The sequence below is a fragment of the Myotis yumanensis genome, unplaced genomic scaffold (assembly GCF_028538775.1).
Source record: "Myotis yumanensis isolate MYYU_CA2020_CCGP unplaced genomic scaffold, mMyoYum1.0.hap1 SCAF_13, whole genome shotgun sequence".
NCBI classification, from domain to species: domain Eukaryota; kingdom Metazoa; phylum Chordata; class Mammalia; order Chiroptera; family Vespertilionidae; genus Myotis; species Myotis yumanensis.
Window position 1 is genome coordinate 23,503,224 of NW_027223764.1, and position 16,610 is coordinate 23,519,833.

The 16,610-nt window shown below is 41.5% G+C and overlaps 1 protein-coding gene across 1 annotated transcript in view; it reads left to right on the forward strand.

The window, feature by feature from the left end:
- The first annotated feature begins 8,830 nt into the window (after positions 1 to 8,830).
- The window catches only part of MYOF (myoferlin), a 142,702-nt gene continuing 134,922 nt past the window's right edge, over positions 8,831 to 16,610 (forward strand). The window contains 1 exon segment of the mRNA XM_070432690.1: positions 8,831 to 9,033. Within this exon segment, the coding sequence (XP_070288791.1) occupies positions 8,946 to 9,033 (88 nt within the window). The 5' untranslated portion in view covers positions 8,831 to 8,945.

Consider the following 16,610-nt stretch of genomic DNA (forward strand, 5'->3'; position numbering starts at 1 on the left):
TTGGAGTGGGAGGAAGTCGGGGCAACAGGTAAGTGAGGGTGTGAATGTTATTCACTGAGCAGAGTTGAGAACAAGGGCAAAATTACTTTCCATAGAAATTTACAAAGATTTTTAGAAAGAAACACACACAGAGAAATCACCCTGCTCAGCTTTGAGCCAAATGAGTAGAGAAGAGAGGGAGTGGGAGGGGCTGTGTGCAGAGGGGTGACACTGGCATCTGAGGGCCTTGTGCCTGGGCCTGCTGGGCCAGATACCCCAATTATACATATGCTCCCCGGGTCCCTCTTTTCTGGCAGGAGCTCCCTCTGTGTGGGCAAGAAATGGACTCTATAATAAATCAAAGAAATCCAGATTTTTTTTTTTTTTTTTTTTTTTTTTAACAGTGATAACTTGCTGACTTTCAGTGGCTTTATTTTTTTTTTTATTTTTTTTTTTTCGCTAAAAGTATTACAAAGTGTATTACATAAGTGTCCTTTTTTCCCCCCCGCCCTTGACAGACCCCTGCCCTCCCTTACCCCCCAGTGTCTTATGTCCATTAGTTATGGTTATATGGATGCATACCAGTCCTTCGGTTGATCTCTTACTCCCCTCCCTCCTGCCCCCCAACTCTCTCTGGCCTTCCCACTGCAGTTTGACAATCAGTTTGAGGCAGCTCTGCCTCTGTATCTATTATTGTTCAAAAGTTTGTAATGGTCTTTATTATCCATGAATGAGTGAGATCATGTGGTATTTTTCCTTCATTGACTGGCTTATTTCACTTAGCATAATGCTCTCCAGTTCCATCCATGCTGTTGCAAATGGTAAGAATTCCTTTTTTACAGCAGCATAGTATTCCATCGTGTAGATGTACCACAGCTTTCTAATCCATTCATCTACTGATGGGCACTTAGGCTGTTTCCAGATCTTAGCTATGGTGAATTGTGCTGCTATGAACATCGGGGTGCATATATCCTTTCTGATTGGTGTTTCTGGTTTCTTGGGATATATTCCTAGAAGTGGGATCACAGGGTCAAATGGGAGTTCCATTTCCAATTTTTTGAGGAACCTCCATACTGCCTTCCATAGTGGCTGCACCAGTCTGCATTCCCACCAGCAGTGCACAAGTGTTCCTTTTTCTCCACATCCTCTCCAGCACTTGTCGTTTGTTGATTTGTTGATGATGGCCATTCTGACAGGTGTGAGATGGTACCTCATTGTTGTTTTGATTTGCATCTCTCGGATGATTAGTGACTTTGAGCATGTTTTCATATGTCTCTTGGCTTTCTGAATGTCCTCTTTTGAAAGGTGTCTATTTAGATCCTTGGCCCATTTTTTGATTGGATTGTTTATCTTCTTTTTGTTAAGTTGTATGAGTTCCCTATAAATTTTGGAGATTAAGCCCTTATCAGATATGACGTTGGCAAATATGTTTTCCCACGAGGTGGGTTTTCTTGTTGTTTTGTTGATGGTTTCTTTTGCTGTGCAGAAGCTTTTTATTTTGATGTAGTCCCATTTGTTCAGTTTCTCTTTAGTTTCAACTGCCCTAGGAGCTGTATCAGTGAAGAAATTGTTTTGGCATATGTCTGAGATTTTGCTGCCTTTGTATTCTTCTAGAATTTTTATGGTTTCCTGTCGTACATTTAAGTCCTTTATCCATTTTGAGTTTATTCTTGTGTATGGTGTAAGTTGGTGGTCTAGTTTCATTTTCTTGCATATATCTGTCCAATTTTCCCAACACCATTTATTGAAGAGACTATCTTGGCTCCATTGTATGTTCATGCCTCCTTTGTCAAAAATTAATTGAGCATATTGGTTCGGGCTAATTTCTGGACTCTCTATTCTATTCCACTGATCTATATGTCTGTTCTTGTGCCAGTACCAGGCAGTTTTGAGAACAGTGGCTTTGTAATACAGCTTGATATCTGGCATTGAGATCCCACCTACTTTGTTTTTTCTCAGGATCGCTGCAGCTATTCGGGGTCTTTTTTTATTCCAGATGAATTTTTGGAGAGTTCGTTCTAGATCCTTGAAGAAGGCCATTGGTATTTTAATGGGAAGTGCGTTGAATGTATAGATTGCTTTGGGTAATATGGACATTTTAATGATGTTGATTCTACCAATCCAAGAACATGGTATGTTCTTCCATCTGTTTATGTCTTCCTCTATCTCTTTTTTCAACATCCTATAGTTTTCTGAGTAGAGGTCTTTTACCTCTTTAGTTAAGTTTATTCCTAGGTATCTTAATTTTTGGGGTGCGATGGTAAATGGGATTGTTTTTATAATCTCTTTTTCTGAAAGTTCACTATTGGTATATAGAAATGCCTCGGATTTCTTGGGGTTAATTTTGTATCCTGCTACATTGCCAAATTCATGTATTAAGTCTAGTAGTTTTTTGATGGAGTCTCTAGGGTTCTGTATGTATAATATCATGTCATCTGCAAATAAGGACAGTTTTACTTCCTCTTTTCCAATTTGGATGCCTTTTATTTCTTCTTCTTGTCTAATTGCAATGGCTAATACTTCCAGGACTATGTTGAACAGGAGTGGAGAGAGTGGACATCCCTGTCTTGTTCCTGTTCTTAGGGGAAATGGTGTTAGTTTTTGTCCATTGAGTATGATGTTGGCTGTGGGCCTGTCATATATGGCTTTTATTATGTTGAGGTATGATCCTTCTATTCCCACCTTGCTGAGAGTTTTTATCAAAAATGGGTGTTGGATTTTGTCAAATGCTTTTTCTGCATCAATTGATATGACCATGTGGTTTTTTTCTTTCAATTTGTTTATGTGATGTATCACGTTTATTGATTTACGGATGTTGTACCATCCTTGCATCCCTGGGATAAATCCTACTTGGTCATGGTGTATGATCCTTCTGATGTACTGCTGGATCCGATTTGCTAAGATTTTGTTGAGGATTTTGGCATCTATGTTCATGAGGGATATTGGCCTGTAATTCTCTTTCATTGTGTTGTCTTTACCTGGTTTTGGTATTAGGGTGATGCTAGCTTCATAAAATGTGTTTGGAAGTGTTCCATCCTCTTGGACTTTTTGTAGTAATCTGAGGAGGATAGGTTTCAGTTCTTCCTTAAAAGTTTGGTAAAACTCCCCTGAGAAGCCGTCTGGTCCTGGGCTTTTGTTTGCTGGAAGCTTTTTGATGACTGCTTCAATTTCTTCCATCGTTATTGGCCTATTGAGATTTTTAGATTCTTCCTGATTGAGTTTTGGAATGTTGTATTTTTCTAGGAATTTGTCCATTTCCTCCAGGTTGTCTAGTTTGTTGGAGTAGAGTTGTCCGTAGTATTGTTTAACAATCATTTGTATTTCTTTGGGGTCTGTTGTTATTTCGCCTCTATCATTTCTGATTTGGTTTATTTGGGACCTCTCTCTTTGCTTCTTGGTGAGCCTGGCTAGGGGTTTGTCAATCTTGTTTATCCTTTCAAAGAACCAGCTCTTGGTTTCATTGATTTTCTGTATTGTTTTTTTGGTCTCTATTTCATTGATTTCTGCTCTAATCTTTATTATCTCCTTCCTTCTGCTCACTCTGGGGTTTTCTTGTTGCTCTCTTTCTAATTCTTTGAGTTGTAGAGTTAGATGATTAACTACCATTTTTTCTTGTTTTTTGAGGTAGGCCTGTAGAGCTATAAACTTCCCTCTCAGGACTGCTTTCATTGTGTCCCAGAGGTTTTGGATTGTTGTGTTTTCATTGTCATTAGTGTCCAGGATGTTTTTAATTTCTTCTTTGATGTCATCGGTAACCCAATCAATATTTAATAACATGCTATTCAGCTTCCAAGTGTTTGAGTATTTTGGGTTGTTTTTATTGTGGTTTATTTCTAACATTATGCCATCGTGGTCTGAGAAGATGCTTTTTATGATTTCATTCTTCTTGAATTTGTGGAGACTTTGCTTGTGACCCAATATGTGGTCTATTTTTGAATATGTCCCATGAGCACCTGAGAGGAATGTATATTCCGCAGCTGTGGGGTAGAAATCCAGATTTAAACTTGATAAGTAACCTCACAGGGTGATCTGATCATAAATTCCTAACTGAGCAGGTCATGGTGGGTAGTCACAGAGCATACATATAACTTCTTTAGTTAAAGGTTTACTTTTGCCTTAAGCAAACCCTGTCCATTGTCCTTGTGCATCTAGATGTTAATCATAAGTCGTGCATAAGTCATAACCACCCTCCAGAGCAAATAATCTTGTTAGCTATCCTGTACCCTGCTTTCTCCCACTTTCATGTAACCTTCCTTATGTTCCTTCTTTAATTCTAAATGTATAAATGAAACTGCAAAACTATTATTTTCCAGAGCATTTGAGATCTTGTTTCCCAACCATGTGGTCAGTTTGCTCAAATAAACTTTTATAAAAATTCTCTACAGATTTGGAAGTTTCTTAAGTCAACACATGTGAGTAGGGACCCCTGAGGAAGAAGGGCAGGCACCAGAGACTCATTGGCCTGGCAGCTTGTTCAATTGTCATTATTAGACCTGGAAATCAATGTTTGCTCTTCGCAGATAGGTGCTGTGGGGCATAAAGTGGGAAGAGGTGGCAGTTTGCACAAGACCTCTCAAGTTGATAGTACTTTGATGCTGACAGTTCACTTATAGGAATCCTAGGTCAAGGATTCACAATTTATCTTCATTCATTTACAGAGAGAAATGTAACAGCCAAGCAGGCTAGATCTTTCCTATCGCTGAGTAATGTCATATGGGAGAATTCTTATTCACCTAGCCAGTCAGTGATACTCCCTGCCTTGGTTCTCGATTCAGGGTGCATTCTATTTGGAGAGAGTGGCTCTCTGGACACTCACTGCTCTGCCTGTTTTAGCTCCTTTTAAAATTTAATTTTAAATCTGTGGGTTTATTAAAATTGTCACTGTAAGAACATCCAAACCCATAGAAAATTTTTATAAGAGTTTATTTGAGCCAAACAGAGGGCATGCCTGGAAGCAGGATCTCAACAGACTGAGAAAAATGTTTTCCGGAATGACAGTTTGCAGTTTCTTTTATATGTTTTGAATTAAGTAGGGAATTAAGATTGGAAGGCAAGATGGGGAAATCTCTATGATTGGACTATATGATAGTTAAGATTATATGCTGCGTTGAAGGTGGTTCAGCTTCTGAGAGGTCTATAAAAGGGGGCATTTTCCTAGATGCTTTAACCTAGGTGCTTTAACCTAGATGCAAAACGAAACAAAACAACAGAGTGCTTGCATAGAGCAAAGATAACCTTCTCCCAGGGAAGTTACAGGCCCGAAGCATGACTACGCACCATGACCTGTCCTGTTAGGAATTTATGATCAGATCACCTTGTGAGATTACTTCTGGTTAGATTTATTAGAGAGCCCCTTTTCATCCACCAATGTTTTCTTTGTATCCAGAGTATTGTATACAATTCTATCATTCTGCTACCCTGCTGAAAAATGCGTCTCTACTAAGTCCCCACTGCCAGTGGGACATGTTGTCGGGAGTGAAGAGCATGGACTCTAGACCGCCTGTGCTCAGATCCTGGCTCCACTTTGACAAGCTGCTTTACCAAACTATGCCTCAGTTATTTCATCTGTAATATGGGGATGAAAAAATAGTACTTACTTCATAGGATAGGACAGTGGAAGAATGAAATGAGATGAATAGCATCTGGCATGTAGTGAGCACTCAGTGGATGTTAGTTGTTGGGTTCTCTGGGCTGGTGCCTGCCTGCCTAGGGTCACTGATTGACTCTTTCACCTCACACATGATAGTTCACCAAAATCAAATGTCTTGAAGTTCCCCCACGATCACCATGTGTGTTTGTTTAACTCTATCTCAGATCACACACACATTCAAAATTAACACCCAGAAATCAATGGCTTTTTTTTTATATACACCAATAATGAACTCAGAGAAAGAGAAACTAAAAAAAAAAAATCCCATTTACCATTGCACCAAAAAAATTAAGATATCTAGGAATAAACTTAACTAAGGAGGTAAAAGACCTGTACTCAGATCACACACACACACACACACACACACACACACACGCACACATCAATCCAATCATTAATACTCAGTCTAGCTGTCACCTCCTTCAGGAGCCTACCCTGCCTGCCCACCCCTGCCCTGTCTTCTTTGTCTCCTTCTATCATTATACTCACTCATTATGCTGTAACTATCTGTGAGCTTCTTGCAGAGAGGAAATGTATTTTAATCACCTTGGTAGTTAGTATTGGGCCTGGGACCAAGTAGACTTTCAATAAGTGTTTGCTGAAGAGATGCATGTGTGCATAAGTGAATGAAGACCCTTACATTTATCTATCAAACATTTTGATGAGGAATTAAAAGTAAGCACAAGGCTTAAAATGATTCTAACTTTTCCTGTTTCATTTTTTTTTCTAGCTGTATTTTAGGAAATATGTTAATACTTACTTGGAGAAGGTCAGATTCATTCCTATCTTATATTGCTCTTTCAATTATTTCAAATAATGACAATGTGATGATGTCAAATGTTATAAAATACTTTAGCCCTCTCTGCCCCCCCATGTAGACTTAGTCACCACCAGGCAGTTTTTTAAAGGGATGAAATTTAAATATACTATATATTAAGTTATTTCAAAATAGCATCCACTATGTAAAACCCTATAATTAAGCTACCAAAACTAGTTTTTTAGTTCTCAAAAGCATTTTAGTTATCAACCAAAGTAATTCTTAAAGCAGTATTTCAGCAAACAGATCTTAACAATGGACCCTCTGTGTATGCCAGTTTGAATGTTGCCTTAAATAATAGCTAAGATTCTGTAAAACTAGAAGTGAAATAACATATTATGAATCTGTCTTCATTTCTTTTCTGCTAAATCCTCTTTGCTACCTCAATAACTGTGTCCGCATGTCTAGATTTTTTGCCACACCTCTCCTCTCCTCTAAATATTTCTCTTTCTCTGTCCCTTTTGCCTCAAAGTTCCAGGACAGGCCTAAGTCCACTCACTTACATTAATGCATGAGATTACTTGACAAAATGTGAGGAATCATGAAACAGCAAAGTATGAGATCTCGGCTGAGGTGAAGTTGAAAGGGAGTAGAGAAGACAGTGGGTTTGAATTCTGGTTCAAGTTTTGAACTCTTTTGAGCCTAAACTTTGTCAGCTGGAAAGACGAAGCCAGGAGTTCTAGCTCCTGGAGTTGTTGAAAGCAGTGCCTGATAGACCTGTGAGACCTAGCATGTGGTCCCCACCAGCCTGGGCGTTCTAGCAGGTCAGAACTTTGGCTTATTTTCTGCTGAAGCCCCAGCACCCAACACATGGTACTTGCAGACTCTCAAGTGTTTATCGAACAAACATATTTGTGATGAATAAATGGCTGATCACTGTGTTGATTTACTCCTATCTCTAACTCTTACTCTTCCATGATTTTCCTAAAAGGAAATAGTTTTCCTTAAGTGTTTTTCATACAGTGTTTGTTAGAATCTTATAGATTTACATGTAAAACCTGATTGTCTTGGTAATGAATGTGGTTTCCAGGCCTCTGCAGGAGGACGGATGAGATAACTGCAGAAATGAGAGGTTAAGAAATGTGAACCCTGCCCGGCCGGCATGGCTCAATGGTTGAGCGCTGACCTATGAACCACGAGGTCACAGTTCGATTCCTGGTCAGGGCACATGCCCGGCTTGCAGGCTCAATCCCCAGTGTGGGGCATGCAGGAAGCAGCCAATCAATGATTCTCTCTCATCATTGATGTTTCCATTTCTCCCTTCCTCCTCCCTCTCCCTTCCTTTCTGAAATCAATAAAAGTAAAAAATAAAGAAATGTGAACATCTACATATCTCAAAAATGGTGTAAGGGGACCCATACTCAGGCCTGGCTGACTACTAACCCCATCCCCAAGGGGATTTCTAGTCACCTTGACCTGTGTTCAGCAAGAAGCCTGTTAAGTCGGTTTAGCCAGAATTCCTTCTCCCTGGTGTTTCCTTAAAGTAATTTTCCATTCACTGTCCCTCATCCTGCTCCTTGGCTATACATCCCCACTTGCTTCTGCTCTATCTGGAGTTGAACCCAACCCCTCCCCTCAGCTGCAAAATTCCATCGCAGTGGTCCCTATACCTATTTCAGTAGCCCCCCTGACCTTGAATAAAGTCGTTCTGACCAGGCTTTAACAAGTGTCATTGACCATATATATTTTTCTTTAACAAAGGAAAGACACTTCTCAGGTTTAGGTTCTGAGAGAGTGGAAGCCGTTTTCTCATTTTTATTGAAGACTATTAGCAGCATTTGATGGACCATGAACACGTAGGTGCCCAGCTCTTACCACTTAAGGATTTTTAAAGAAATACTATGGTGAATCCTTTTGGAAAGCCAAGGATCAGCCAATTTTGTAAACCCGTTATTACTGCCTCCAGATTGGGCTGGTTTGAACTAAACTCAGTTATTCCTCTGCTATACAGCAGGGGGCACCCTTTAACGGATTTTAAACATTTTTTTTTTCCTTTAAGTTGTTGAATGGGTGTGTTCCACAGTATGAGAGAAGAAACAGCAAAAGTAAAAAAAAATTTTTTTAAATGATTAAGTAAAGTTTTAAAGCTTCATGAAGCTCAGAAAAGAATAAAAGCAGTGGCAGAAAACCAATGGATGTGGTTTCAGGAATTGTTACTTAGAGGTCTCCTAACCTGCCCACATTTATTAGCTCTAAATCCATTTTAGTTTCATTTGTTACACAGAACTATTTTCAGCTGGGGTTTGGTCCTTCTCACTTCCACATTTCCCGAATTCATAAGTGGTGCCTGGGGCACTGAGGAGGCCCTGGGACTTGGATATCAGTTTACACCAGCCCTCAGTAAACAGTCCCTCGGAGATCCACCCATCGCCTTCGCCTTCCCCTTCCCTCCCTCTGAGGTCCTCCCCAGCCTCCTCTCTGGGCGGTGCTGCCCGGAGCGCCAGCGTCCGTGGCTGCAAACCTCGTTTGTGGAAACTTGCTTTCACCCCATTCAGAGCCATGCTTCGCGTGATTGTGGAATCTGCCATCAATATCCCTAAGACGAAATTTGGGAAACCGGATCCTATTGTTTCTGTTATTTTTAAGGGTAAGACAAAGTTTTCTTCCTTTTCTCAAGTCCTGTTTCGGAATGCCCGTGTTCTGGCTGCTATAATCTGATGACCCAGTGTTAGCCAGCTGGGTCTCAAATTTCTCAGCTGTGAAAGAAACGCAAGTTCTTTCAAAGTCGGCGTTTAGGTGACTGATAAAACCAAATCTCTGGCTTTAGCTCGAGTTGGTTTACCTGGGCAGGTCAGGGGAGGGGACCGATTCCCGTGGAAGGCATTTAATTTCCCCCAGGGCTTTGCGGTTCATTGAGTGACCTCTTAATAAGGTACTTACTGTAAGCCCTTGGAGGGAAAAAATGTATTTGTTAATTCCCAAATTTCAGATATCAAAAAAGGTCTGTGTTGGTTCAAAGTAAGAGTACTGTGCACTTTTTTTTATAGTCCGTGCCAGTGAGAAATGGGTAAAGGAGGAAAAAGTGCAGTTTAATTGTCCGAGGTATCATTACTCTGTAAAACGGCCCCTTGCAGCTTGTCACTGTCCAAGGAGGTGCGGGGGAAGCTGTTATTTTGGATTAGTTTGTTTTCCCGTTATTTTGTGCCTCTTTGTAATTGTTCATCTCTCCAAAGTTGGGATGTTTTTTGTATGTTCTGTAGCTCTTAGGTTGCACACAGGGGAAAGAGCCATGGCAAAGCACGCCTGCAAGTTGGGGATCTATTTGTAGTTTGGTCTCTTTGAATGACCTTGGGCAAGTGACCCACTTTATCTGGATGTCAGTTTTCTTTCTGCAAAATGGGTAAGGAGATTTTAGACTAGATCATCTTTAAAAGGCCCATTGTAATTCCAAAAGGTCATCATTCTATGACATTTAATTGCAGTGGAAGGGAACAGGAGTGGCTGGTGTGACGGAACTCTCCCAGGCATTGTGAAATGATTCCAGTTTTGGCTGGATTGATGTGTCTACTAGTGAATCTGAGTTTAAGAGCTTTTATCACTTTCTGTTTGTAAGGGCAGGAGAGTGAGAGTGAGAGGGGAGGGCACAGAGAGTGGGAGCCTTGATGGGCCCAGCTTTCCTGACCACGCCTCTGCACCTTTCTCTCTTCCTCCAGGAACCTGACTGCTTCTCTCTTCCAGTTTCTGGTTAATCTATGCCTTTCTCTTTTCTTTTGTATGTTTTATCTCCCTATTTCTCTTCTCAAACTTCTTCCTGTGAGTATAAGCAAGAAATAAAAGAAATGAAAAGCAAAGTTGCAAATGGTTGTTTTGTTTAAAGAAATTTGGGGGCCTTGGCTAGCTCAGTTGGTTAGAGCGTCGTCCTGATACGCCAAGATTGTGGGTTTGATCCCTGTTAGAGCATATAAAAGAATCAACCAATGACTGCATAAATAAGTGGAACAACAAATCAATGTTGCATTCTCTCTCTCTCTCTCTCACTTAAATCAATAATAATAAAAAAATCTCTCTCTTCCTCTAAAATCCTATATAATAAAATCCTAATATGCAAATTGACCGAATGGTGGAAAGACCAGTCGCTATGACGCACACTGACCACCAGGAGGCAGATGCTCAATGCAGGAGCTGCCCCCTGGTGGTCAGTGCGCTCCCATAGGGGAGCACCACTCAGCCAGAAGCCAGGCTCACAGCTGGCGAGTGCAGTGGCAGTGGTGGGAGCCTCTTCGGCCTCTGCTGCAGGCAGGCAGTAAGGAGCAAGGACTCCCGAACTACGAGAGGGTGCAGGCTGGGCTGAGGGACCCCCTTCCCTGAGTGCACAAATTTTGTGCACTGGGCCTCTAGTCAATAATAATAAAAAATTTGAGAGCAAAAGTTGGATTCTTAAAGGACAATGTGTCTTGAGAATCTGGTTAGTAAATATCATGTAGTCATATTATATCAGAGTTTATTGACTTGTATTAAGATAAAATTTTTCCCTTGAAGCTATTACATAATAGAGACATAACCTGAAAAGTTTGTATTATTTGCCACTGATATGTAAAGACATGTAAACACATACTGGGTTCAACCTGGTGATGTCATTGAGGCACATTGTATAGGTCAGTGATGGCGAAACTATGACACGCGTGTCAGAGGTGACATGCGAACTCATTTTTTTGGTTGATTTTTCTTTGTTAAATGGCATTTAAATATATAAAATAAATATCAAAAATATAAGTCTTTGTTTTACTATGGTTGCAAATAACAAAAAATTTCTGTATGTGACATGGCACCAGAGTTAAGTTAGGGTTTTTCAAAATGCTGACACGCCGAGCTTAAAAGGTTCGCCATCACTGGTATAGGTTATAAAAGAATTAGAGTTTAACACTATACTAAAATTTGACTTGTTATTTTGTCAACAATTTTAAATGACTAAAAACATGTGTAAGGTTATAAACATTCAATTGAAAGTGGAAAACTTCATTTAAAATGGGCAAATATAATCTATCCAAACAATTACATTTACTACATTAACTCTAGTTTCTTTTCCAATCTCCTTTGGTTGTACAAACCCAGTGGTAAAGTCATTCATTCATTCATTCATTCATCTGACAAGCAACCTGACAGAAAAAACAACTGTGAACTCAGAGTGGGAACATGGACTATGGCGGCTATAAACTAAATATCTGATGACCCAGTTTTAACCAGTTGGGTCTCAAATTTCTCAGCTGTGGGATGATGGGACTGATCTCCTTGAGGTTCCTTCTGGCTTTACGATTCTATCATTTTACAGTGCCATGTATTGAATACCTGCTCTCAGCAAGCTATGCTGGTATATATGCTGACATGCTAGAGCAGATATAGTAATGAATATGACATTTTTCTTGCTTTCCATTTATTCCAGTGGTTTAAAACTCTGCTGATGGCTGACCCTTTCCACATGTGCCTCCCAATTTTGAGCACTGTGTAAAATCAGCTAACAGTAAGTTCTGGAAGAACTGAGTGTACTTACCCCCTGGTCCATCAGAGGGGCCAGGGGCAAAAGCAGATGTGTTTCATGGTGTGTTGTGGGGTAGATTGGAAAGAGTGAGATGTAAAAAGTCCGAATAGAAGATCAAGGCGGCACCAAAGAAAGCCCTTGTGTTAACTGAAATGTGGAAAATTTTCCCTGTTGAATACATAAAACAGCAAGATCAAGGCCATAAGCAGTCTTCTCACACCTAAGATGGCAGGAAGAATGGCCACGTGGTGGGCTGCTTGTGGTGATGCCATGTAGACACTGGGTTGGGAATATGCTGCACTGACAGCCAGCTGGTTTAGAGTTGACCTCAGTCTTTTGGGTTCAAACCCCCTCTGAGGCTGACTACCGAACTTCTCAGGACCTGGTGTGAACCAGGAGCATTTGGGGGCTACTGGAGTCCCTGTTGTGTGGATGTCATTGATATTTAGCAGCGCAGGAGTAGATTCTGAAAAGCACAAAGCTTATTCGATTTTTCACATTCTTGGGGTGCCCTGGGTTCACTAAAGGCCAGAGCGCCTGTGAGCCAGAGGTGGCCATTCTCCCTTGAGTCCCATGCAGACAGCAAGCTTGTGAAGCTGAGCCTAGAGGAGATTAGATTGGACAGAACTCTGAGGCCTCTCTCAGCTGTAAGACTTCATGATTCCCCCCAACATGACAGGGTTTTTATTTTTAAATTGCAAATAATATGATATTCAAAAATTTTAAATGTAAAAGTAATGCATGTATGTATAAACCAACTGGGTTGGTAGACATATGGAGGTGCTGGGGGAGAGGTGTGCCCAGAAAGGCATGGAGGCTCCACGCTCCTTCCCACATACCTTGCCTTATCCTATCTAATAAAGAGGGGATATGCTAATTGACCCTCATGCCATCACAAAGATGGCGGCACCCACAGCCAATAAGGAGGGAACATGCTAATGGACTGCCACCCCTCAAAGATGGCAGCGCCCACAGCGAATGGAGGGAATATGCTAATTGACCGCCACACCCTCAAAGATGGTGGCGCCTAGTCCCCTCAGCCCCGCCAGGGCGGCAGGCATGTGGCAAGGCCAGGCCCGCCCCCAGGCGGGCCCGGCCACTCTGTGCACCTGCCTCCGGAGTCCCCCAGTCCTCTCAGCCTCCCAGCCACCCAGGGCCGGCCCGAGGCACAGGCAAGCCTTGGATGTTGGATGCCCAGCCGCCCAGAGCCAGCCGAGGCTTGCGCTGCCGGCAGTGGCAACAGCAGAGGTGTGATGGGGGCATTGCCTTCCCCTGATCGCCGGGTCGCCTCCCACCCCTGAGGGCTCCTGGACTATGAGAGGGGGCAGGCCGGGCTGAGGGACCCCCGCTCCAGTGCATGAATTTTCATGCACCGGGCCTCTAGTCCTTTTACAATAAGTCGGCGATTTAATACGCATGGCCAGGGTGACATCATGGCCAGGGTGACCTCGTGGCAGTGGGGTAACAAGTCTGCCATTAGATTAGAAGGAACCTCAAGGAGAAGAGCCTGGAACTCTGAAGGGGAGCTTCTCCCTCACACCTCTCCTGGTCATAGTACGTGGAAGTGTTTCCTGCAGCATCACACCCAGTGGGAGGAGAAGGATGGAGCTTTGGTCCCTGGGCCTCAGGTCACAGGACACTAACACAGTTAAGCAGCTGTGAGAAGTAGATATCCCTCTAAACCAGTGGTTGGCAAACTCATTAGTCAACAGAGCCAAATATCAACAGTACAATGATTGAAATTTCTTTTGAGAGCCAAATTTTTAAAACTTAAACTATATAGGTAGGTACATTGTTATTAACTTAATTAGGGTACTCCTAAGCTGGCCTTTGCTAAAAACGTCCTCAATCTGATTGAGGTACGTTCGCTGAGGTCGACCCCTTCCACTCTCCCATCCACACTCGTCTTGTATACTTGTTTCGTCTATCTCCTTTCGTTCATCCTCTCTATATGTCCAAACCATCTCAACATACCTTTCTCAATCCTTGACACTACATCTTCTTTCACTCCACAACGTTCCCTAAAATTAACTTAATAAACTTTACTTAAAGTTTTAAGTCAGCTTTGCACTGTACGTGCACACCCGCACGTGGTATTTTGTGGAAGAGCCATACTCAAGGGGCCAAAGAGCTGCATGTGGCTCACGAGCCGCGGTTTGCCAACCACTGCTCTAAACCATCTAAAAGTTCTTCTGGGCTTTAGGTACTTGAAACATAAGAGGACATTTATATAGCAGCAATCATAAACTGCAAGGGCTTTTTAAAAGCATATACTGGTATACTGGATATACGTATATATGTATGTATATAAGCATATATACAAACATATATGTCACAATAACTAATATGTAATTGTTAGTTTAAATTAAAAATGTACAAACAACAACAAAAAACTAACAGTCCAGAAGGGATTATACAACTAAAAAGTGAAAATTCTCATCACCCCCCTCCTATTCTTTTTCTCTCCCCATGCTTACCACCTAAAGGTAAACACTCTGAACAGTTTGAATTATTCCTGACTTTTTGGTATAGACATGTACTGGTAAGTTGTTTTAACCACTTCCTGTTACAATAGTGTTGCAACAGATTGCATCCTTATAGTACTTACTGTGGTGAATCTTTCTGAAGTCAGATTACCTGGTGTGTGTGTGTGTGTATGTGTGTGTTTCTTGTCTTTTCTTTTAAAGATGGGTTTGCTGAACATTGTTACTAAGTTCCATTTTCCTTTTGCTCATCTCTTGCTTCCGTGTCAAATCTCTTGAAAAGATTGATTGAGAGGAAATTTTCTCAATCAATTGTGCTTTTACAATGTGGCAGCATTGCATTCATATGAAATATCAGACTCCTAGGGAGCATTTTGTTGCAACTATAGCGATTTTCTCATTCCATCCTTATGATATTGTCCATTTGGTCAATAGAATTGTCTCTCACTTCTGGTCTTATGTCCATCTTTGCCTTGTGGACTGGCTACTGCTATTGTTCAGATGATCATCAAATCATTGTCATGTTAGCCCAGCCGGCGTGGATCAGTGGTTGAGCATTGACCTATGAACCAAGAGGTCACGGTTCGATTTCCAGTCAGGGCACATGCCTGGGTTGCAGGCTCGATCCCCAATAGGGGGTGTGCAGCAGGAGTCAGCCAATCAATGATTCTCATCATTGATGTTTCTCTCTCTCTCTCTCCCTTCCTCTCTGAAATCAATAAAAATTTAAAACATGAATTGTCATGTTATTACTTATTTTACAGATACCTCTTATTTCATTTGGACCTGTTTTTGGAGTGAAACCCTAGATATTTCTGGGACCCCTCTAATGAGCTTATCAACTTTGTAGTCTGGAGTAAACCACTTCACCTCTTTGAAAATCTTATTTTTCTTCTTTTGAAAAATGGGACTATGATGGCTTATCTGTGTGGGGGTCCAGAACGAGTCACCCCAAGATGTACCTCTGTGGTATGCAGATTACTTTGAGCTAAAGGCAACTTTAGCCACAGGCCAAGAGAAACTTCTGTCTCTCCATCCTTCCTCAATTACCTAGAAGAATTTGAATTAGGGGCCTTGCCCTTAGTAAGTATTAGCAGAGATAACTTCTTTTGACCTACCTATATGGCAGGGCAAACTTCTTTTTACTAAAGGGCGGCTCTTCTTATCGTCCTGCCATGACCCTTTGAAGTCCCCAAGGTGTGTTAGCTCATCCCTAGCTCAGGGTGTCTCACACATCCCAGTTCCCCTTTCTGTCTCTGAACTTCTCCTGCCTGTGAGGTCTCTGAGTCTCTCATGTATGAAGGGCTCTTATACATATATATGTGTTAAATATGATTATTTTCTCTTGCTAATCTATCTCATGTCTATTTGATTAGACCAGCCGGAAGAACCTTGGGGGTCGAGGAAATTTTGTTCGTCCCTCACATCTGAAAGGGAGTAGATCTGTAGAGATTCCCCAAGGCTGTGATTTATGCAATAGAGGGTTTTCTGACTATTCTTAGTAAAATCTACTTTGTTATTTGAAAATATACAGTTGAATTTTTAAAAATAACCTTTTAAATAAGCAGAAAATCTGTGAGATTCCATTTAAGGATGGTGAAGTATGAGGGGAGAAAGATCCACTGGGTCTCATTCACTGTCATCTATGAAGGCACCTGGTGAGCGGCCCACAGGGCACCTTCATTTACCCAGGGTGCCCCATAGGACTAGTCAAAGAGATTCCCAGTGGCTCAAACAGACAATCATGCCGTGTTGATACTAGGACCACTGTACTGTACAGGCATCTCGTTTTATTGTGCTTTGCTGTATTGCTTTACAGGTTTTGCATTTTTACAAATTAAATGCAAGATCTTCCACCAGCAAAAAGATATGACTTGCTCTCTTATGATACTCTCTTTATTGTGGTGGTCTGGGACCAAACCCAAGATATGTGTGTATTTGCAAAAACACTTCAGAAGGCAAAAATGTTTAATCTACTGAGTCATCCATTCCCTTCACTTCCGGGAGAACAGTAGACACTCACCACCTAAGGAAAGTGGCCCCACCCTGTTGAAGCATGGGAACTCTCAAAGGCACATTTCTCAAAGCACATTTTACAGGCTCAGTCATTTGTAAAGCCACTGCTGCCTTACAAAAATCAATTAGTGTGGCTTGTTTTTCTTCCTCTCCCACAGCATCTCCTGTGTATGCCCTCAAGGCGAGTCC